Here is a 24,190-nt window from a genome sequence, read left to right as displayed (position 1 = left end):
TTGTCTCATGCCAGGCGGGTGGGTGTGCCTATGCAAACAAGATCAGCCCCTGGAGTTCTTTTCCACACTCGCCATAATTCACCACCAGATGTCAGGGTAGAGCTCATCCTGACTCTGCTTACACAGTAATATCCTTAACCTCTATTTATTAACAATCACCAAAAGAGACTGCACCCCCCACGCAGACAATGCTCACCACTCCCAATAAGGCAGATGAACTTTTAGACTCAAACTCACAGACTTTAAGGTCAGAAGGGACCATTACGATCATCTAGTCTGACCTCCCGCATGATGCAGGCCACAAAAGCTGACCCACCCACTCCTGGAATAATTCTCTCCCTTGACTCCGCTGTTGAAGTCCCCAAATCGTGATTTAAAGACTTCAAGTCGCAGAGAATCCTCCAGCAAGCGACCCCTGCCCCATGCTGCGGAGGAAGGCGAAAAACCTCCAGGGCCTCTGCCAATCTACCCTGGAGGAAAATTCCTTCCCGACCCCAAATATGGCGATCAGCTGAACCCCGAGCATGCGAGCAAGATTCTCCAGCCAGACCCTCTGGAAAAAGTTCTCTGTAGTAACTTTTAATATCCCATCATTGACCATTGTTACATGGGAGACCAGAACTGCACACAGTACTCCAAATGAGGTCTCACCAGTGCCTTGTATAACGGAACCAGCACCTCCTTATCCCTACTAGAAATACCTTGCCTAATGCATCCCAAGACCGCATTAACTTTTTTCACGGCCATGTCACATTGCCGACTCATAGTCATCCTGCAATCAACCAGGACTCCGAGGTCCTTCTCCTCTTCCGTTACTTCCAACCGATGCATCCCCAGCTTATAACTAAAATTCTTGTTAGTCATCCCTAAATGCATAACCTTACACTTTTCACTATTAAATTTCATCCTATTACTATTACTCCAGTTTACAAGGTCATCCAAATCTCCCTGCAGGATATCCCGATCCTTCTCCGAATTGGCAATACCTCCCAACTTTGTGTCATCCGCAAACTTTATCAGCCCACTCCTACATTCGGTTCCGAGGTCAGTAATAAATAGATTAAATAAAATCGGACCCAAAACCAAACCTTGAGGAACTCCACTGGTGACCTCCCTCCAACCTGACAGTTCCCCTTTCAGTACGACCCGCTGCAGTCTCCCCTTTAACCAGTTCTTTATCCACCTCTGGATTTTCATATCGATCCCCATCTTTTCCAATTTAACCAATAATTCCTCATGCGGTACCGTATCAAACGCTTTGCTGAAATCGAAGTATATTAGATCCACTGCATTTCCTTTATCTAAAAAATCTGTTACTTTCTCAAAGAAGGAGATCAGGTTGGTTTGGCACAATCTACCTTTCGTAAAACCGTGTTGTAATTTGTCCCAATTGCCATTGACCTCAAGGTCCTTAACTACTTTCTCCTTCAACATTTTTTCCAAGATCTTGCATATTACAGATGTTAAACTAACAGGCCTGTAGTTACCCGGGTCACTTTTTTTTCCCCTTCTTGAAAATAGGAACCACATTAGCTATTCTCCAGTCAAACGGTACCACCCCCGAGTTTACCGATTCATTAAAAATTATCGCTAACGGGCTTGCAATTTCTCGCGCCAGTTCCTTTAATATTCTCGGATGAAGATCATCTGGTCCGCCCGATTTAGTCCCATTAAGCTGTTCGAGTTTGGCTTCTACCTCGGATACGGTAATGTCAACCCCCCATTCCTTTATTCCCATCCGTCATGCTGCCACTATTCCTAAGCCCTTCATTAGCCTCATTAAAGCATTTTCTTGCTGGCCAGTCAGGATCAGGTCGTCTGGGGGACTCCAGCTTCTGCCCAGTGTCACTAGCAGAGTGTTGAGGTCTGGCAGCTCTGATCTTGGGGCTGTGTCCTGGAGTTGGTTCCCAAGAACTTCCTTTCAGACCCCAGTTTATATAACGAAACTTGAGTCCTGCTTAGCTCTACCTTAACCCATCATTTTACTAAAATATTACTAAACAATTCTCTAACCAATCCTAACATATTGTAAAACAATTCTTTAACCAATCCTACCCCACCATGATTGATTTACACCTCGCAAAATTAGTTATACAACAGACAGAAACAATCAAAGAACCGGACAGAGACCCTACAGATAAACAATAGAGAAGTGGGGACCATAAAGGCAAAACAATAGAAGTATAGATTTTCCAGTCACAACTGTTGATAAGTGATTCTTTGCCAGACAGAATGCTGTCAAACTAAGTTTTCTTTAACCCTCTTAAGCTCTGTTTCTCTGTCTGGTGCTGTCAGGACAGGACCCTCCTTGGCGCCCGATGTGACCTTGTTTTGATGTCATTTCGATGGAACGCGAGGATGTGACTTTGGCTGCTGCTCTCCTAGTATGGCGGCAGGAAAAGGCCTCAGCTTTACACTGTGGGGGTAGGAAACTCCAGCTCCACCCTCACTGCACAGTCATCTGACCCAGTAGTGATGGGCTCGCCTTGTCATCTGCTCGCTAAGCAACTTCTAATCCTGGCCTCTGTTTCACATGCAGGTCCTGCTCTAGAGAGACTCCTCCCAAGCCCTGACTGGCTTGCTGGCATCAGTGCCCCTGGTTCATGTGAGAGCAGCCAGGGACAGGCCGTGCTCCGTGACCTGTTCCCCAGGATGCTGGCACAGACAGCGGCTTCACCTTTCCATCTCCCAGCTTTGCTACAGACCCTCTGGAGCCGATCTCCCCAGGCACAGCCAAGAGCCCTCTCATCCCATCAGCTCATTCTCCTACCCCAGGCTCCAGGCTTTGCCCAGGCGTGGCTACCAGAGCTCACCGCGGTGTCTACAGCCGCCAACAGTGACACTCTGCACCAGGACAAGGGGGCGGGGGAAAGGATGAAGGGAGCCACTGGGCTCTGCCTCCTGAACGCACACAACGACTCGCTCCCCAAGGAAGCCTCTGGAAAAGCCACCGCCAGCCAGGAGGGCAGCTGAGCCTCAGAGAGCCTGATGGCCAAAGAGGAACCTTCTGGGCTGGGGCCACGATCACCGCAGACAAAGCACAACCCTCCACTCAGGCACTGGCCCCAGCGCAGAAAGCGCCTGGTCCGGCCACTTCCCCGCGGGGTGAGGGCTCCAGCAGCAGCCCCAGTGGGCTCTGTCCCTGGAGAGCCATGTCCCTGCAAGATGCTTGGTGAGGGAGAGCGTTTCTCTAGGTCCCATGGCTGTGCCGAGCCAGGCTTCTCTTGGGGCTCCCACCTTTCTCAGCTCATAGAGACGGAGTTAGGGCCAGATCAACTGTGAAAAACAGGAAACAGGTTTGAGAAAAAAGAAATAGGTGGAGGTGTGTCTAAATTGGCAGCACCTCTGTACTGGGAAGTGTCTCTGTGGGGAAAAGATCTCATTCATGTTCCAGTGAAAGCCAGCGGGACCAGGCCGAGCCAATCACAACCGGTCCAGACCAAGGGCACTGGCCAGTCCAGTGGATTCTGCTTAATTTGATGTTAGCTGCACCTAGCAATACTAAAAATCTTGTGAAGTAAGCGAGGCAGGAGCTGGCAAAGCCCTAGGAAACCAGGCAGCCCATCTTCCCAGGGCAGGACTGATCCTACGTTCCTACAGGACATTTTCTGCTGGATTGTCCTGTCCAGTTTTGTGTGAGCCAATCCATGAGGCTCCCACTCCTCCCCTGGGAGATGGTTCCACATCTGGATATGGCCCATCTCTCCTAGTTACACACTTTACATAACCACTCTGCCCCTTTGTGTTTACATCCTGGGACAGTGTCTCTATCTCAGACAGGCTGAATGTTAATCTCTTCCTCGAGCCCCCGTCATTTTCATGCTTTTCCCTCCAGTTTACCAGTAACCTGGGACCCAGAACTGAATGCAGATGCCCAGGCCCTGCTGCTTGGAGAGAGACCCCACCCTCCCTGCTCTGGCCTATGAGCCCTCCATGCACAAATGGAATTGTGCTGGCTTTCTGCTGTCATATCACATGGTAAACGCATGCCTAATTCACTGCCCATTAATCCCCCACTTGTCTCGTCCAGTCTTTCCTGTTACTCCAGTTTCTCTCTCCTGCGTGGAGGAGAAGCAACATTGCCAACTCTTGTCTTGGTGTATTTCTTACAGCCCCAGCTCCTGGAATCTTGGCTGACAAGAACCCATTTCCTTACAGATTTTGTGAGTTTTGAGCCACTCCCATGCTCTTGGGGCCTGACTTGGGTTGTGTGAATGCCTGCGGTAGGCGATGCTGAGAAGACGCTCTTGTAGCACTGTCTGGGGAAATGCTCGGCAGGACCAGGTGCCCTGTGCAGGGGGAAGGTGCAGTCCCAGGTCTCCAGAGGCTGTGAGTGGTGCTCAGTTCCCCTTCTCTAGCCATGTTTCCTAAGCCCCCTCCCACAGTTCCATTCCAAAGAACAAATCATGTCAAACCAATCTGATAGCTTTCTTTGATAGGATAACGAGTCTCATGGATAGGGGAGAAGCGGTGGATGTGGTATACCTAGACTTTAGTAAGGCATTTGATACAGTCTCACATGATATTCTTATCAATAAACTAGGCAAATGCAACTTAGATGGGGCTACTATAAGGTGGGTGCATAACTGGCTGGATAACAGTACTCAGAGAGTTGTTATTAATGGTTCCCAATCCTGCTGGAAAGGTATAACAAGTGGGATTCCGCAGGGGTCTGTTTTGGGACCGGCTTTGTTCAATATCTTCATCAACGACTTAGATATTGGCATAGAAAGTACGCTTATTAAGTTTGCGGATGATACCAAACTGGGAGGGATTGCAACTGCTTTGGAGGATAGGGTCATAATTCAAAATGATCTGGACAAATTGGAGAAATGGTCTGAGGTAAACAGGATGAAGTTGAATAAAGACAAATGCAAAGTGCTCCACTTAGGAAGAAACAATCAGTTTCACACATACAGAATGGGAAGCGACTGTCTAGGAAGGAGTACGGCAGAAAGGGATCTAGGGGTTATAATGGACCACAAGCTAAATATGAGTCAACAGTGTGATGCTGTTGCAAAAAAAGCAAACATGATTCTGGGATGCATTAACAGGTGTGTTGTGAGCAAGACACGAGAAGTCATTCTTCTGCTCTACTCTGCGTTGGTTAGGCCTCAACTGGAGTATTGTGTCCAGTTCTGGGCACCGCATTTCAAGCAAGATGTGGAGAAATTGGAGAGGGTACAGAGAAGAGCAAAAAAATGATTAAAGGTCTTGAGAACATGACCTATGAAGGAAGGCTGAAAGAATTGGGTTTGTTTGGTTTGGAAAAGAGAAGACTGAGAGGGGACATGATAGCAGTTTTCAGGTATCTAAAAGGGTGTCATGAGGAGGAGGGAGGAAACTTGTTCACCTTAGCCTCTAAGGATAGAACCAGAAGCAATGGGCTTACACTGCAGCAAGGGAGGTTTAGATTGGACATTAGGAAAAAGTTCCTAACTGTCAGGGTAGTTAAACATTGGAATAAATTGCCTAGGGAGGTTGTGGAATCTCCATCTCTGGAGATATTTAAGAGTAGGTTAGATAAATGTCTATCAGGGATGGTCTAGACAGTATTTGGTCCTGCCATGAGGGCAGGAGACTGGACTCGACCTCTCGAGGTCCCTTCCAGTCCTAGAATCTATGAATCTGTGAATCTATGAATTGCAAGCAGTGTTCGGGGGCGGGGGGGGGGGGGGGAGGGAGGAGGGTGCTCCAGCACACCTGACCGCCTCTGGCTCAGGTGCGGGGCTGGACTCCAAGCTCCCAGAGATCTGCCTTTGATAGGAGCTAGCTTTGTGGGGAGAATTAGCATCGCCAGGTTTGTTGTTATAAGACTTAGGGTGTTTGTGCAAGTTGTCAGCACCTGATCTTCTCCAACCTTGTTTGGAGTTTCCTGTCACAGCCCAGAGCTCCTGCAGGCATGTGTAAGAACTAGCTAGGCCAGGTGTGAACCTGACTCTCATCCCACTAAGCCAGGAGAGTGAGCTCAGCTGTGCCCCAGGGCACCAAGCCAGCATGGCTGAGCAGGACCCCTACTTAGGGAGTCCTAATTCAAGAAGGTTTAACTTGATTCAATAAAATGTATCTTTATTCCCTAAGGTTTGTTGAGGCAATTACAGGATAGTGTCAGTCTGTCACCTACCCCTATAGAACTGGGTGTAACTCTGTCACCTCTCCCCTACAGAACTGGGTGTCAGTCTGTCACCTCCCCCCTACAGAACTGGGTGTCAGTCTGCCACCTCTCCCCCTACAGAACTGGGTGTAACTAGGGTGCTGACCTGCTCCCTCGGGAACCTATTGATTTACTGCCTGGGCAGGTCTATTCCCTAGATGGTGGTTTTGCCATTACTTTTCACAGTTACATCTCCCCTGTTCAGATAAACATTTTGCTAGCAAACCACCATTCCGCTGTTAAAAATCTGTACGGAGTTGTCTGACAACCATCCTGCATACGTTTTCCTCTTTAGAACCTATGGGGCTGAATCATGCTGGGTCAGACCAATGGTCCATCTAGCCAAGTATCCTGTCTTCTGGCAGTAGCCAATGCCAGGTACTTCAGAGGGAATGAACAGACCAAGGCAATTTATTGAGTGATACATCCCCTTTCGTCCAGTCCCAGAAGCTGCCACTGTCCATCCTGGCTAATAGCCACTGATGGACCTGTCCTCCATGAACTTATCTAGTTCTTTTCTGAACCCCCACTTATACTTTTGGCCTTCACAACATCCCCTGGCAAGGAGTTCCACAGGTTGACTATGCATCACATGAAGAAGTACTTCCTTTTGTTTGTTCAAAATATGCTGCCTATTAATTTCAGTGGGTGACCCTGGTTCTTGTGCTAAACTAAAGGGTAAATAGCACTTCCTTATTCACTTTCTCCACACTATTCATGATTTTATAGACCCCTATCATATCTCCCCTTACTCGTTTCTTTTCTAAGATTAGCAGTCCAAATCTTTTTAATCTCTCCTCATATGGAAGTTGTTCCATGCCCCTAATCATTTTTGTTGTTATTTTCTGAACCTTTTCCAATTCTAATATAGCTTTTTTGAGATGAGGCAACACCAGATTGAAGGTGTGGATGTACCATGGATTTCTATAGTGGCATTATGACATTATCTATCCCTTTCCTGATGGTTCCTAACATTGTTATCATTTTTGATTGCTGTTGCACATTGAGCTCTAAGATCTCTTATTTGAGAGGTAACAGCCAATTTAGACCCCATAATTTTACATGTATAGTTGGGATGTTTTCCATTGCATTTATCAACACTGAATTTCATCTGCCATTTTGTTGCCCAGTCATCCAGTTTTGTGAGATCCCTTTGTAACTCTTCACAGGCTGCTTTGGACTTAACTATCTTGAGTAGTTTTTTATTGTCTGTAAACTTTGCCACCTTCCTGTTTACCTATTTTTCCAGATCATTTATGAATATGTTGAACAGCACTGGTCCCAGTAAGATCCACTGTGAAAACTGACCATTTATTCCTACTCTTTGTGTCCTATCTTTTAGCCAGTTACTGATCTATGCAAAGCCCTTTCCCTCTTGTCCCATGACTGCCTACTTTGCTTATGAGCCTTTGGTGAGGAATCCTGTCAAAGACTTTCTGAAAGTCTAAGTACACTATAGCCACTGGGTCTCCCTTCTCCACATGCTTGTTGACTTCCTCAAAAATTCTAATAGATTGGTGAGGCATGATTTGCCTTTACAAAAACCAGGTTGACTCTTCCCCCAACATATTTTGTCCATCTACATGTCTGATAATTCTGTTTTTACTATAGCTTTAAACATAGGCGTAGTTTGACTTCTATAGTTGGAGTGGGGGGCAGCTCCAGTCAGGCCAACGGGGCTGCGTGTGGGGGACAAATTCCGTGCCTGCCCACAGGGCACTATTTCAGATTTGGGGGGAGGGGAGTGCAACTTTGACCATGATTCCAGGGGCTACTTAGGCAACTGAAAACTCTCGTGTTTTTGCACATAACTTAGAAATTATCTGACAGGAGCATTGTATCTAGTTCCTATATCAAGAAAGAAAATTAAATAAATATTAGACCCACTCAGCTCTAATACTAACATATTCTGACATCTTGTGGCAAGTCACTTATGGGACACTGGTTGGGTTTAAAATTGTAATGTCTATTCTTACTCAGATACGCTTACTAAAGTCAGAAGGGAACATCGTGATTATCTAGTCTGACCCCTTGCACATTGCAAGCACAGAACCTCCCCCATTCACTCCTGTAATAGACCCATAACCGCTGGCTGTGTTACTGAAGTCCTCAAATCATGGCTTAAAGACTTCAAGTTATAAAGAATTCACCATTTACATTAGTTTAAACGTCTAAGTGTCCCCTTGCTCCATGCTGCAGTGGAAGGCAAAAAATCCCCAGGGTCTCTGCCAATCTGACCCAGGGGAAAATTCTTTCCTGACCCCAAATATGGTGATCAGCTAAACCCTGAGTACACGGGCAAGACTCACCAGGCAGATACCCGGGACAGAATTCTCTGTAGTAACTCAGAGCCGTCCCCATCTAGTGTCCCATCTCCAGCCACTGGGAATTTTTGCGACAGGCAGTCACCAATGGGCCACACTCCATTGTAGGCAGTCCTGTCATATCATCCCCTCCATAAACTTATCAAGCTCAGTCTTGAAGACAGTTAGGTTTTTTGCCCCCACTGCTCCCCTTAGAAGGCTGCTCCAGAACTTCACTCCTCTGATGGTTACAAACCTTCATCTAATTTCAAGCCTAAACTTATCGATGGCCAGTTTATACCCATTTGTTCTGGGGTCCACATTGGTGCTTAACTTAAATAACTTCTCTCCCTCCCTCGTATTTATCCCTCTGATGTATTTATAGAGAGCAATAATATCTCCTCTCAGCCTTCCTTTGGTTAGGCTAAACAAGCCAAGCTTTTTGAGTCTCCTCTCATAAGACAAGTTTTCCATTCCTCGGATCATCCTAGTAGCCCTTCTCTGCACCTGTTCCAGTTTGAATTCATCTTTCTTAAACATGGGAGACCAGAACTGCACAGAATATTCCAGAGGAGGTCTCACCAGTGCCTTGTATAACGGTACTAACACTTCCCTGTCTCTACTGGAAATACCTTGCCCGATACATTCTAGGACTGCATTAGCCTTTTTCACAGCAGCATCACATTGACGGCTCATAGTTATCCTGTAATCAACCAATACCCCCAGCTCTTTCTCCTCCATTGTCACTTCCAACTGATAAATCCCCAATTTATAGCAAAAATTCTTGTTGTTAGTCCCTAAACGCATGACTTTGCACTATTAAATATCATCCCATTTCTATTACTCCAGGTTACAGGGTCATCCAGATCTTCTGGTATGATATTCTGGTCCTCCTCCGTATTGGCAATACCTCCCAACTTTGTGTCATCTGCAAATTTTATTAGTACTGAAGTCAGGCTTACTGGCCTGTAATTGCCAGGATCACCTCCGGAGCCTTTTTTAAAATATTGGTGTTACATTAGCTATCCTCCTGTCAGCTGGTACAGAAACTGATTTAAATGATAGGTTACAAACTACAGTTAGTAGTTTCAATTTCATATTTGAGTTCCTTCAGAACTCTTGGATGATTAGCGCATTTGGTCCTGGTGACTTATTACTGTTTAGTTTATCAGTTTGTTCCAAAACCTCCTCTATTGACACTTCAATGTGGGACATTTCCTCAGATTTGTCACCTAAAAAGAATGGCTGAGGGAATCTCCTCACATCCTCTGCAGTGAAGACTGATGCAAAGAATTAATTTAGCTTCTCCGCAAAAGCTTTGTCTGCCTTGAGTGTTCCTTTGGCACCTCGATCATCCAGTGGCCCCACTGGTTGTTTGGCAGGTTCATTCAGTATGTGGCCAAATGTCTTATTTACTGCACACTGTTCAAACCCTGATCTGAAGACAATTATTTATTTCTTCATGGGCTTTTCTATGATTCTGTAGTGCTGAGCATCACAGGACTGGCAGGGACCTCGAGAGGTCTCTAGTCCCGTCCCCTGCACTCAAGGCAGGACTAAGTATCATCTAGACCATCCCTGACAGGTGTGTGTCTAACCTGCTCTTAAATATCCCCATCATTGGAGATTCCACAACCTCCCTAGGCAATTTATTCCAGTGTTTAACCACCCTGACAGTTAGGAACTTTTTCCCAATGTCCAACCTAGACCTCCCTTGCTGCAATTTAAGCCCATTACTTCTTGTCCTATCCTCAGAGGTTAAGAACAACAATTTTTTCTCCCTCCTCCTTATAACAGCCTTTTATGTACTTGAAAACTGTTCCCATGTCCCCTCTCAGTCTTCTCTTCTCCAGACCAAACAAACCCAATTTTTTCAATCTTCCATCATGGGTCATGTTTTCTAGACCTTTAATCATTTTTGTTGCTCTTTTCTGGACTTTCTCCAATTTGTCCACATCTTTCCTGAAACGTGGTGCCCAGAACTGGACATAATACTCCAGTTGAGACCTAATCAGCGCAGAGTACAGTGGAAGAATGACTTCTCGTGTCTTGCTTACAATACTCCTGCTAATACAGCCCAGAATGACGTTTGCTTTTTGCAACAGAGTTACATTGTTGACTCCTATTTAGCTTGTGGTCCACTATGACCCCCAGATCCCTTTCCGCAGGACTCCTTCCTACGCAGCCATTTCGTATGTGTGCAACTGATTGTTCCTTCCTGAGTAGAGTACTTTGCATTTGTCCTTATTGAATTTCATCCTATTTACTTCAGACCATTTCTCCAGTTTGTCCAGATCATTTTGAATTTTAATCCTATCCTCCAAAGCACTTGCAACCCCTCCCCGCTTGGTATTGTCCGCAAACTTTATAAGTGTACTCTGTATGCCATTATTTAAATCACTGATGAAGATATTGAACAGAACCAGACCCAGAACCGATCCCTGTGGGACCCCACTCGTTATGCCCTTCCAGCATGACTGTGAACCACTGATAACTACTCTCTGGGAACGATTTTCCAACCAGTTATGCACCCACCTTATAGTAGTTCCATCTAGGTTGTATTTCCCTAGTTTGTTTATGAGAAGGTGATGCGAGACAGTATCAAAAGCCTTACTAAAGTCAAGATATACCACGTCTACCACTTCCCCCCTATCCACAAGGCTTGTTACCCTGTCAAAGAAAGCTATCAGGCTGGTTTGACATGATTTGTTCTTGACAAATCTATGCTGACTGTTATTTATCACATTATTATCTTCTAGGTGTTTCCAAATTGATTTCTTAATTATTTGCTCCATTATCATTCCGGGTACAGAAGTTAAGCTGACTGGTCTGTAATTCCCCGGGTTGTTCTTATTTCCCTTTTTATAGATTGACACTATATTTGCCCTTTTTCAGTCTTCTGGAATCTCTCCCGTCTTCCATGACTTTTCAAAGATAATTGCTAATGGCTCAGATATCTCCTCAGTCAGCTCCTTGAGTATTCTAGGATGCATTTCATCAGGCCCTGGTGATTTGAAGACATCTAACTTGTCTAAGTAATTTTCACTTGTTCTTTCCCTATTTTAGACTCTGATCATACCTCATTTTCACTGGCATTCACTATGTTAGATGTCCAATCGCCACCAACCTTCTTGGTGAAAACCGAAACAAAGAAGTCATTAAGCACCTCTGCCATTTCCGCAATTTCTGTTATTGTCTTTCCCCTCTCATTGAGTAATGGGCCTACCCTGTCCTTGGTCTTCCTCTTGCTTCTAATGTATTTGTAGAATGTTTTCTTGTTTCCTTTTATGTCCCTAGCTAGTTTGATCTCATTTTGTGCCTTGGCCTTTCTAATTTTGTCCCTACAGACTTGTGTTATTTGTTTATATTCATCCTTTGTAATTTGACCGAGTTTCCACTTTCTGTAGGACTCTTTTTTGAGTTTTAGATCATTGAAGATCTCCTGGTTAAGCCAGGGTGGTCTCTTGCCATACTTCCTGTCTTTCCTACGCAGTGGGATAGTTTGCTTTTGTGCTCTTAATAATGTCTCTTTGAAAAACTGCCAACTCTCGAACTGTTTTCTCCCTTAGACTTGCTTCCCATGGGATTTTACCTACCAACTCCCTGAGTTTGCTAAAGTCGCCTTCTTGAAATCCATTGTCTTTATTGTGCTGTTCTCCCTCCTACCATTCCCTAGAATCATGAACTCGACCATTTCATGATCACTTTCAATCAAACTGCCTTCCACTTTCAAATTCTCAACCAGTTTCTCCCTTGTCAAAATCAGATCTAGAACAGCCTCCCCCCAGTAGCTTTCTCCACCTTCTAAAATAAAAAATTGTCTCCAATACATTCCAAGAACTTGCTGGAGAATCTGTGCCCTGCTGTGTTATTTTCCTAACAGATGTCTGGGGAGTTGAAGTCCCCCATCACCACCAAGTCTTGTGCTTTGGATGATTTTGCTAGTTGTTTAAAAAAAAGCTTCATCCACCTCTTCTTCCTGGTTAGATGGTCTGTAGTAGACTCCTAGCATGACATCACCCTTGTTTTTTATCCCTTTTATCCTTACCCAGAGAGTTTCAACAAGTCTGTCTCCTATTTTTATCTCAACCTCAGTCCAAGTGTGTACACTTTTAATATATAAGGCAACACCTCCTCCCTTTTTTCCTGCCTGTCCTTCCTGAGCAAGCTGTACCCTTCTATACCAATATTCCAGTCATGCATATTATCCCACCAAATCTCTGTGATGCCAACTATGTCATAGCTGTGTTTATTTACTAGCATTTCGAGTTCTTCCTGCTTATTCCACATACTTCTCACATTAATATACAGACATCTAACATACTGATTTGATCCCCCCCCCCAGTTCTGTCTTGTCTCTCCCTTATTTATGCTATAACAGCCCTTGCTCCCCGCCAGATTCTGACCCATCTCCCCAGGTCTCCATGTTTTTTACTTACCTGTTTGGGCTTTGGTCACCTGCCCCCGTTGAACCTAGTTTAAAGCCCTCCTCACTAGGTTAGCCAGTCTGTAGCCATAAATGCTCTTCCCCTTCCTCGATGGGGTCCACCTATCTCTGCTTAGCAATCCTTCTTCCTGGAACAGCATCCCATGGTCAAGGAAGCCGAAGCCCTCCTGGCAACACCATCCTCGCAGCCAGGCATTCACCTCCAGGATGTATCTGTCTCTGCCTGTGTCCCTACCCTTGACTGGAAGGATCGAAGAGAACACCGAGACCACCACCTGGGCTCCGAACTCCATCACCCTTACTCCCAGAGCCCTGTAGTCACTTCTGATCTGCTGAGGGTCACACCTCACAGTATCATTAGTGCCCACATGGATGAGTAGCAGGGGGTAGTAGTCAGAGGGCCGGATGACCCTCGACAATCCCTCCGTAACATCTCAGATATGGCCCCTGGCAGGCAGCGTACCTTCCGTGATGCCATGTCAGGGCGACAGATGGGTGCCTCTGTCCCCCTCAGACGAGAGTTTCCAACCACCACTACTCTGTTTCCTCCTGGGAGTGGTGGCTGCGATCCTCCCAGCCTTGGGGGTACATGGCTCCTCCTCCTCCTCCACCTTTGGGGGTGATTCCTCATCATTCATTGCCAGGGCAGCATATCAGTTTTCCATCACTGTGGTGGGTGGGTTGGGAGTAGGGGTGGAGCACTGCCTGCTGCCGGAAGTCACCAGCAGCCAGTGTCCTTCCTGTGACAGAGCCATGTCCTCCTCCCCTGGTGGTGTGACAGCAATCCTCTATAACTGGGTAGCGTCCTCAGCCATGGAAGTCTCCATATGAAAATGGTCAATGAATTCCTCTTGTGCACAAATGCTTCTCAGCCACCTCCTCCTGTAGCTCTGCCACCTGCTTCCGGAGCGATTCCACTAGCAGGCACCTCTCGCACTGGATGGTCCCCCCAGCCTGGCTTTCTGAGAGTGGGAAATGCAGGCCACAGTCTCTGCTAATCCACACCAGGATCTGGGTAGAGGCATCCATGGTTAGGTTCTCTGTCTGGATACAGGCGCATGGGGAGGAGACAGGAGCAGTGTTGGCACTGGCGATGTGGCCCTTCCCAACCATAACAATAATACTATGACTCCCTCCTACAAACTCCCTCTCTCTAGCTCCCCTTGGTCGCTTAGCCTCTGGCTTTTAAGACCTTCCCTACACCCTCGTTAATCACACGGCGGGAAGATGATCAGTAGGCTGTTGAGGCTGATCAAGGGAACAGCTCAAAGTGTTGCCAAACACACAATCCCAATTGATCCTGTAACTGAAATAACCCAAAAGAAAAAGAAAAACAAACAGCCAAACAAACTCACTCACCCCAAGCTTAGTACTTGCACTATAGTATCTGAATACGTCACAAATTTCTAAGGGAGGAAGTACATTAGCATCCCCCTCCCCTACGAGAGAAGGCATGTACAATGCCACAACAGCATGTACACAATTGCACATTTAATACAATGGACCCCAAAGACATCAATGCTAATCCTAGAAGGTTTAAAGTCCTTAAATTAAAGTTTCTCTCTCTTACATAAGGTTTGTTCAGGATATTATAGCAGATTGTCTGTCTGTCACAGCCCATGCAGGACAGACCCATTCGAAGAATCCATTGGAACAAGCTGAAACTGAACAGACGTTAATAGACATTAGATACCATAGATGCTAAGCACTTCCTCCAGAACGTCATGTTGTGTGTGGCAATGTGGGATAGCTGAAGGGCATTGTGGGATATGTACAATAAGCCACAGGCTCTGTCATGCCTGCACCATCCCACACTGCACCAGTGCAAGAGGCAATGGACTGCAGCCATGTCTCCATAGCCAAGTTGTGAAGGTTTGGGGCTGAGAGAACAGGGAGGAAATTCCAGAAACCCCTCTGAAGTGCACAGAGAAAGGCGGGGGGAGCAGCATGTGGAAAGGCCAGGACTAAACCCTGTGACCAAGGCCTGACTGGTCCTGAAAGCATTTGTCCTGGTCTCACCAGCATTACTGGCCCTGGACAGTCACAAGGAATCAGATCTTAAAATGATCAGTTATTGGTGTTCTGGTTGCTCCCACTACGTGCCATGCAGGGCCGGCTCCAGGCACCAGCTTCGCAAGCTGGTGCTTGGGGCGGCCACTCCGGACAGGGGCGGCAGGTCCAGCTATTCGGCGGCAATTCGGCGGATGGTCCCTCACTCCCGCTAGGACTGAAGGACCTTCCACCGAATTGCCGCCACAGATCGCGATCGCGGCTTTTTATTTTTATTATTTTTGTGGCTGCTTGGGGCAGCCAAAACCCTGGAGCCGGCCCTGGTGCCACGTGCTACCTACATGTAGTGGGAGATGGTCTCTGCCAAGAATTCACAACCTGACATGACAAGCAACATATGCAGAGGGAAGGAGTGGGATAAACCAGACAGCCAACGCACACGTTTTGAAATAAACAGAGGAGAGCACAGCCTCGGAGAGCACAGCCCTGCAACTTTGCCATAATCTCCCTGCTGAACCGTCTGGGTTTGGACAGCTAACAGATCCAGACTAGCCAATGAGGCACACTGCACAGAAAGTCCAAATCGGAACCGGAGGGTCCCAGGAGCAACCCTTAGAAATCAGAGACCTCCACCAAGTGGAACGGCCAAAGATTTGTGCAATTCCTGCCTAACGCCTCTGTAATAAATAAAGGTCCCACCTCAGTTTCTGGCTCCTAGTAAAAAAGCAGCAGTTATTACGCTGTCAGATTCCATTGGCCCAGCACTGCTCCTACAGGCAGCCTGCGCTTCCAGATGGTGAAAAGCCTCCCTCTGAAACCCTATGCCCTGCGCTGACAATGGACTTGGAGACAGAGGTCCACAGCAAAGGGGTGTAGCCCTTCTGCCAGGAGGTGTTGGCAACAAAAAGGGAAACAAACAAACAAACAATGCTTCCCCACTCACCAGCACCAAGTCCAGAGATTTGAAACAAAGAGAACCTTACTGGGGGGGGGGACAAGGTGAGAGCAGGACAACAGAGTGAATTGGGGAAAAACCTGCAATTAACAAATTCTGTGCATTAAGACTCCCCCAGGCCCTGGGTATCTTAACAGTCCCAACCTCAGTCCTCCTCTGGCATTTATAAGTAGTGGGTGTCTTCTACCACTTCCCGCCTCCACTACTCCCCAGTCATAGTTTATTGTCCTGAATTGGAGAAGTCCAAGGATTCTCCCAGGCCCATGCTGCTCATGGGACTCTACCCCATGACTCACCTGAAACAACTTCAGCTTTAATTACTGGCTGAGAAGGGCTGCACACAGCCTGCCACACACTGTGGTTTTATCTTCAAACACACCATCACCCTGCAGCGCAGCATTCACCACATCTATTCTGCCCGAGCAGCTACAGCAAAGCCACATCCGCTTCTCTGAAACAAATCAGTTTCACTTAAAACCTGCACATTACAACACCTGCCCCTGCATTCCACCCCTCCCCTTTGCCACCTGAGTTTCCAAGCTCCCTTACCCAACTGGGCCTCACTGCAGCCATGGTCAGGGTGACTCCAGACACCTTTGGGTCAGTGTTTTGTCCCTTCTTTTCCCAAAAGGGTCAATGCCACTGGATTGCCCCAAACTCAAAGCTTAGAGGCAGTTAACCAACATGGCCCAAACGGTCACATAAAGGAAATGCAAATGAGGCCAGCCCGTTCAGTCCCTCCCCCCTGCCCTCCAACAGACAAGCAGAGAGCACTCTTCCCTAGGAGCCCCGGCCACCTGGAGCTCTCAAGCAGCTCTTCCCTCCAGTCACCAACAGTTATCAATAGCAAGCTCCATTCTCTGTAAGGCCACAAAGCTTACAGAAGAAAATCAGAGCGGAGAAATACTTTTCCATGCAACACACCGTTGGCTGATGGAACTTGCTGCTACATGAGACCATTATGGTCAAGAGCTTTGGAGGATTAAAAAAATGATTTGATAATTCTTGAGAGAAGAGCCAGAAGTTATAGTAAAAGAATTGGGGGAGCCATCCAGTCATTCACAGGCAAGAAACAACCTATCAGGGCTCACGAGGAAGTTTTCCCCGCAGGTAGAGGAACCCAGGCTCGCCTACCCCTGCATGTCAGTGCAAGACTGGGCCCTGCCAGAGACAGGGCACTGGATTAGCTCGCTCATTGCTCTGATCCGATACAGCAATTCCTATGTTCCCACAGCAAACAGAGCCAGCCATCTTCCCAGCACTGCATGCAGAACCAATAGGGCAGCAGGAAGGTATTTAGGGCCCAGAGTATCAGTGAAGTTAAGATGCAAGACACTTGTTCACCAAGGAGGCTCTGACCCAAAGGCCATTCAAGCCTTCCCATTTATTTCCATGGGTTTTGGATCAGCCCTATGTCCATATCTGTGCCAGCACAGGGGACAGCCCCAGAGGTGATGTGTTGCATACACTGGCTCAGCCAAAGGCCAGCGACTGGCTCATCTCCCCATGGGCAGGAAGCTGCAGCCCCCTCCTGGAGCATTGCCGTGAGCATGGCCATTGCCCTATGGGCTGTAGCTCCCGTCCTCTCCAGCATTAGCCTGCATGAAGCCAAAAGCCCCCCCAACGCCACCCACTGCTCTTATTCACACCCTCTCCATCTCACCCATGCACCTTGCTGACCTTTCTGATGCAGGTGAACTGTCCAGAGAGCACCTGTATTTCAGCCACACCCCACCCTACAGACCCGCCAGCTGCTCTGCATGAGTGTAAGGTCAGTCTTGTAGGCCAGACAAATCCCCTGCAGCCTCTCCCACTCCTGAGCATGATCCATGCCAGCTGCTGAGGTCATGGGGCCTGAACACCCCCCGCCCGGAAATAAATAACCCATCCCCAGCCCTGAGCACCAGGGTCCCCCTCACCTTCTCAGAGGGCAGCCAAGGCTCCCGCTCCTCCTCGACTAGCAGCCAGAGGTCCTTCCCCTACACCTACCTCTTTCTCCCTCAACAACAGCCAGGAAGCTCCTCCCTTTACTCCCCAAATCTGCAGGAACCCAGCCCCTGCCTAGAGCTCTGGAACAATTCCATATCGAGGGCCATACCTTGAGAGCTTCTCGGCCTATATCCCATTGACCGCTGCCTGGTCCCACTTCTCCCAATAGGGATCATCAGCCAGCCCAGTCTCCCTTCCTTTGCTGCCATTTTCCCATCATCGCCTCCCATTCGCCACCACCCTGCCCATTTCCCAACTCTCTGGCTGCTGGCTAACAGCCCTGCCTCCCCGCCAGCCTGCCACATTTCCCCTCCCCGCCCAGCTCCAAGCAGGGAGCTTTAAGCAGCTCAGCAGTTAGTTACATCTCCCCATCGTGCAAGAAAGGAGCACCATCCGCAGCCTGTACAACTGCATAACACTGGCTGGAGAGCTACTGAAAGGCCCCAAGCCAGACCCCAGGAGCTGGGCTTTACAAGAGTAACAAGGGACATGACAATAAAGCAGAATTCTTTATTGGAGGCGCCAAGAGTAGGAACAACCACAAATCTACGAACTCCCCTCCCAGGCAATCCTTCCTGCCAGCTGGCAACAGGGCGGTCGGTGTCAGGTGTGCATCTGTGTGTGCGTGCTGCTAGACAACGGCTAAGCTTACACTTCCCCCAGCCAGAAACTAGCCAGTAGCCCCTGGTGCTCCAGGCAACGGCAAGGACCTTTCCTGAGCACCTGAGCGTTGACTTGCCAGTGGTAGGTCATGGTGTTTGTTATCCCCAGAGACACAAAGCTTTAGGTTCAACGAGATTTGGTAGGGGAAGAGCAGGAACACAACTCCTAGGTGGAAGTGCAAGGGCAGGTCACCTGGGCTGTAGCTTCCAGGATGACATCACTCGAGGGTTCTGGGGACGGGGGCAGGCTGTGCTGTCGGAGCAGAGCTGCAGCAACCCCAGGCAAGAGATGACCTTGCGAGAACCCAAAGGCTTTCCTGCCTCCCCATCTCCAGCACAAACCAAACCAAAGGGAGACACCGAGAGGCAGAGGCAGGGAGGGGAGGGGAGATTATGTGGGCCCAGAGCAGGGCCAAGCTCTGACTCACTTCCCAGCCCGGCGCTCCTCCTGGCGCTTGGTGAGGATGTATTTGAAAAACTCGTACACGGACCAAGCAATGGCTGTGGAGGGCATCTGGTAAATGACCCGGGCCTGGACCCCACGGAAGTAGGCGGTCACACCGCCCACTCGGTACACCGTCCTGAAGGCATTGGCCATGCCTGTGATATGTCCACTGATGTTGGAGTTCAAGGCCAGGGACTCCTGGGTGTTGAGCAGCGTTTTGCAAACGTCCAATGGCGTGGTAGCAGCAGCGGCCACAGCACCCGCGCAGGCCCCTGAGACCACATGGGAGCCAGGGTTATACTGTCTTTGGGGGTTGAGCTGCTCTTGCAGAAACTCGTAAGTCATGAAGTGGATGGCTTGGAAGGGGATGTTCATGGTGAGCTGGGTGGTGTAGCTGCGGTAGAAGGCCCCGGCCCCTTCGTTGCGCCATACGGCCCGCACACAGTCCGTCACCCGCTGGTACGGTGAGTTGTACATCTGCATCCTCTGCTTGATCACTTGGGGCAGATGGCAGCAGCAAGAGTCAGTGACAGCGTCCAGTGGCCAAGCCACCGAGAGGATAACGAGAGAGAGAGAGAGAGGGGGGATGAGTATAGGGCTAGGGAGCTCCCTGGTTTCTATTCTCACTGGCTTCAGAAACCACTGACAACCAAGACCAGAAAACCCTTGGTTCAAGATCCGTAACTCCCAGCATCCCCACACCCAGCCAGGAATCTAGCTAGAACAGCTCCTTGCTGGGTGCCAGCTACCTCACCATATTAGTATCCGGCTGCACACCCAAGGGCTGCTACACTTCGTTTCAGTCAGTATTCGCATGCTGAGCTCAGCACCAAGCATCTACGTCTTCCCTTGGGGAGACCAATCCCTCCCTCCATTGTTACAGACCTATGAGGCAGTCAGAGAACATCATTCCGTCTCTCAGATGGACCTCAGCATCGGGGCACATCCCTGCATTTCTACAGCATCTTCCATCCCAGAATATCCCCAAGTATTTCACTAATTCAGCCAGCAGATACACGTGCTCATCTACAGCCCAGCCCTGATCACATCCAGCAGCAGTTCAAGAGCCAAACTCCAGCTCTACACAGCAGAGCAGAAACAACTCTGACTGCAACTGCAGGGGGATTCAGGAGACAGAACGCAAATAACGGAGCTGGAATTTGGGCGGGACCCCAGGCCTACCACCCCATGTCCTGCAGAAAGAGCCAAAGCACACCTTAGTGGGGCGCAAAGGGATCAGCCCCACCACAGGGAGGGAATGTTATCTACAGAGCCAAAAGCACCTCCATGTTCTTGGGGAGTAACATCCAAGCAATGGGCAAGCCCAGCTCTGCACCTTTGCAGGGGCACTCACACTCAAGAGGCATTTGGCTGCAAGTATATATCTTGCGAAGGCTCTCCTGGGAACACCCAGCAAAGGGGATTCAGGACCTTGAGGGAAGGCCGCTTCCACAGAGCAATTTCTCCCAGCACTCACACCCTCTCCCTAGTGGACAGTCTCAGCACAGGTGGGCCCAGGTGAGAACTGCACGCACCACAGCCCAGATTGCTGGTAATCTGAATTCAGATCCGCTAACTAGAGCTGTCGCTTTCTCTGCTGATCCTCATGACAAGTCCCTTGGGGGGGAAGGGCTCCCTCCCTCACTCTCTGCCCCTAGGTTCCCCAGGCTGAGGCTGGCTCCTTTTTCCTCTAATAGAAGCCTTCTGGCTAACCCAACTCCCTAAATGGATACCACTGAGCTATCCAGGCTGGGGCCTAGGCAGGGGATGTTGCTCTCCGCAGGACTCTCCCCAGTTAGGACAGAATGAGGAGAGCGCCCCCTGGTGCCACAGACAGGAGCACAGCACAGAGATGAATTCAGCTCCCGCACAGAGGAAGCACCACACACCCTCACCCCCGCCTACAGGGCCTCCCCTGCAGTGGGCACAGGGTCATCATTACCTTCCACAGGGTTCATAGCTGCATCATGGAGCAATGTTGCTACACACCCCGCTGCACCTGTAAAACAAGAACTGACACATGTGAGGGGAGGAGAGGGCGAGAGACCCGGGGCTCCACTGAGCCCCAGAGCCCCTCGCCAGAGAAGAGGGAGACCCCCACGGCCAGGACTCCACTACCAGAAAGGAGAAGATTGGTAAATTTCTAATGCAGCCACCACATCCTGCCCAAGAAGAGGGCCAGAATCCAGGAACCCCCAGCTTCAGAACCCACAAATTGAGAGGAAGTGCAATAATCTGCCAGGTCCTTATGGAGACGACTAGGCCTCACTTAATCCCAGCACCTACTAGAGCAGATGCAAACAGCAGACTCACAGGGACCCTATGGGACCATGCCTCACTGTGTCCCAGAGTGAGAAACCACTCCATAGTCAGGATCCCACTGCACCCCGTATCCACCAGGGTGAAAGACACCCTCCAACGAGTCCCAAATCTGTTCAAGCACAGCAGCGTGGGGAGCCAGAGAGAAAGTCAAAGGCACCACTGGGAATGAGGCACGGGAACTCTGAGGGTTGCATCCTGAACCCTGCTCCACTCTACCTACCCACAATGCTGCGGTCAATCCCAGCTAGAGATGAGGGGGAGTCCTGCAGGCAGCTCCCATCCACAGGTGTTGCTGTGAGCAAGGGGCAGGTGTTGGCCAGCTCCCAGCCCCACTAACCTGTTCCTCAAAGCCAGATACCTGGGAACATCTCAGACAGGTCTATGAACAGGTGCAGGCAGGAGTACAGCACTTCCCCTTGCCCAGCGCTGGGATTGGTAGGGAAGGGAGATGTGGAACCAGAGCACTGCGCAGATGGGCTGCTAGCTAGTGACCGGAGAGAGGACATTACTTAGCACGTCTGCTCCATCTTGTGCAGACTGGCCTAAGTGCAGCACGTCTAATGCTTTAAGACCACCGCACTAAGCGTCAGCCCCGGCCGCTGCTACCAATCGAGTCTCCCTGCCCATTGGCCACAGCATCACCAAAGAAACCGCGTCCTGGGCTGGATGAGGAAATCGGTGGCATTACAGCACCTTGGAAGGCCACTCAGCAAGCCCTGACCCCTACACGGACCCTATTCCTGACTGCCCAAAGAACTAACACACACACATCCTGCTCCCCCCTCCCATTAGCTGGGGCACATTTGTTTTCCCCATTGCTGCACCTGGCCCCATGAATGGGTCTAAACAGTAGCAAGCACCTCTAGAGCCACTCATGCTCTCCCCTTGATTCACTGTGGCCACTGCTGCACAGCCCTTGCCTGCCCTACAGCCAGTGCAGAGGAGCGGGGACAGAGCTCCAGTAGGGCTGGTACAGAGTTATGCAGGTATAGGTCAGGGCAGTGTTTGGGAGATGGTAACTAGGCAGGGGAGAGAAACTGCTCTGACAACCAGTCTGAGCTCTACTGAGTCATCCGGGGGCAGCACAGGAGACCTGGCTTCTAGGGCTGCCCTTGACTTTACCGCCCCAGCCAGCAGGGCTGCCCTCAGCTGCTCTAGCCCCTCGGGGATGGTGGTGCAGGGAAGCGGTGCAGGAAGGATCAATACCATTGGCCACATGGCTATTGCCCCCAGCATGGATAACATCACTCAATGTCTTTTTTAACTTTTCATAGCAGGCGAAATACAAGGCGTGGGCAGGGCCGGCCCCAGTGGCTGTGATGTTCATGCCCCGCATTGGCCTCCAGAATCCCTCTGTCTGGACGATCCGCCACAGGGCCTCGAGCACGTTCCGGTAGCGGGCGGCAGGCTCCGGCTGCAAACTCTGCATCCGCGTCTGAAAGTGCAGCAAGAGACGGGTGTTACACGCACTGAATGACTCTGTGGACAGCCCAGCCCCGGCTCCCCGTTCTCCCCATGCTGCCCCGGGACGTGCTGGAGAACCCGGACAGCAGAGCCAGGCAGGACGCCGGGTCAGCCAGAGGGTCCTGTCCCAGGCCAGGCAGGAGAGCCCAGGCAGGACCCCGGGCCAGGCCAGCCTCAGGCAGGACGCCGGGTTAGCCAGAAGGGTCCGGTCCCGGGCCGGGCAGCAGAGCCCAGGCAGGACGCCGGGTCAGGCAGAAGGGTCCTGTCCCGGGCCGGGCCGGCTCCATGCCCAGGCAGCCCCCGGCTCCATGCTCGCAGCCCGGGCGGCCCCTCACCTTGACGCAGTCGATGGGGTACATCACGCAGTGCTCCAGCACCCCCGCCACGGCCCCGGCCAGCATGTGGGTGGAGACGGCGGCGCCCTGCGGCAGCGCCTCGTAGTCAGGGTCGGAGCCGGGCTCCGGCCTCCGCGCCGCCTCGGAGCCCCCGGGCCCGGGCTCGGCCTCCGCCCCGCCCCGCCGGGCCCAGCCGGGGCCCGCGCCCAGCAGCAGCAGGATGCGGCCCGGCTGCGGCCCGCCCCCGGGGCCCGCCCCTGTCCCCGCGCCCGCCCCCAGCTCCATGGTGCCGCCCGGGGCCTCCGATCCAGCTCCGCGAGCCGCCGTATCAGCTACGGGCCGCGTCCGGCCGGAGGCTCCCGCTCAGCCTGCCACGCCCCCTCGGTGCCTATTGGCCAGCCGCACAGTCCGCCCCTCCCACCAGCGGCCTCTATTGGCCAGTCTCGCCATCCGCCCGCCTACCGACAACTTCTATTGGTTAGTTGCGCACTAGACCCCATACATGCCCAGTTCCCATTGGGCAGCCGCTCCCTCCGACACACTCATCCACAACGTCTACTGGCCAGCCATGTCTTCAGCCCCGCCCATCCACTGAGCCTATTGGCCAACTGATCCTTTGCTCCCGTCCATCTGAAGAGCCCATTGGGCAGCCGATCTTTGACCTTTTGTCCCCGTCGAGCTTTATTGGTTCCTCCTTTCCCTCAAAATCGCCATTATCATGGCAGAGGAGCAGCGATTGGGTTTTTCGGCTGCCACTCAGAAACCCGGGTCTTGATTGGCTCTTGCTTCGAGTTCCAACGCGCGTGTTATTGGTTTGATAGCCCCTGATTGGTTCTTTCAGGATGGTGACGCCCAGGGGAGGAAGCTGGTACCGCGATTGGCTAAACAGACCCCAAATTGAGCGCGTATCTTCAGATGACCCCGCCCAAAGGGGCAGACTCACACTGGGGCCTCTGCGATTGGCCCGCACTCCGGGCACATTCGCCAAAGAGAGGGCGCCACTGATCAGAGACTCGGTGCTTGATTGGCCACGACCGTGACGTAAAAGGAAACGTTGGGCTCTGCCGGCCGGGGCAGCGTAGGGTCCCTTTCATTCTGATTGGC

The 24,190-nt window shown here is 50.3% G+C and overlaps 1 protein-coding gene across 3 annotated transcripts; it reads right to left on the bottom strand.

Annotated features, from left to right (window-relative positions):
* Window positions 1-18,354: 18,354 nt before the first annotated feature.
* SLC25A28 (solute carrier family 25 member 28) lies at window positions 18,355-23,467 on the bottom strand. Of its 3 annotated transcripts, none has more exons than XM_005289414.4 (4): window positions 23,087-23,467; window positions 22,494-22,722; window positions 20,908-20,964; window positions 18,355-19,462 (listed from the first exon to the last, which is right to left on the bottom strand). In XM_005289414.4, exons 1-4 carry the CDS (start codon window positions 23,369-23,371, stop codon window positions 18,945-18,947), a joined length of 1,089 nt encoding a protein of 362 aa, XP_005289471.3. In that variant the 5' UTR covers window positions 23,372-23,467; the 3' UTR covers window positions 18,355-18,944. The 3 variants fall into 3 exon arrangements, with proteins under 3 accessions (XP_005289471.3, XP_023956267.1, XP_023956268.1); XM_024100499.3 differs by having other exon boundaries at window positions 22,553-22,722; window positions 23,087-23,239; XM_024100500.3 differs by lacking the exons at window positions 22,494-22,722; window positions 23,087-23,467 and adding an exon at window positions 21,508-22,361.
* Between the last annotated feature and the right edge of the window lie 723 nt (window positions 23,468-24,190).

The sequence above is a fragment of the Chrysemys picta genome, chromosome 7, assembly GCF_011386835.1.
Source record: "Chrysemys picta bellii isolate R12L10 chromosome 7, ASM1138683v2, whole genome shotgun sequence".
Taxonomy (NCBI): domain Eukaryota; kingdom Metazoa; phylum Chordata; order Testudines; family Emydidae; genus Chrysemys; species Chrysemys picta.
Note: the sequence above shows the minus strand (reverse complement) of the source record. Positions and strands in the feature narration are given on the sequence as shown.

Bases quoted from the DNA above. Each gene is read 5' to 3' on its own strand.
- SLC25A28 (XM_005289414.4), bottom strand. From the start codon at position 23,371: ATGGAGCTGGGGGCGGGCGCGGGGACAGGGGCGGGCCCCGGGGGCGGG. The intron at 20,965-22,493 runs GTATTGATCCTT...CTTGTTTTACAG, and splicing joins CAATAGCCATGTGGCCAATG to GTGCAGCGGGGTGTGTAGCA. The intron at 19,463-20,907 runs GTAATGATGACC...ATCTGCCCCAAG, and splicing joins AGCTATGAACCCTGTGGAAG to TGATCAAGCAGAGGATGCAG.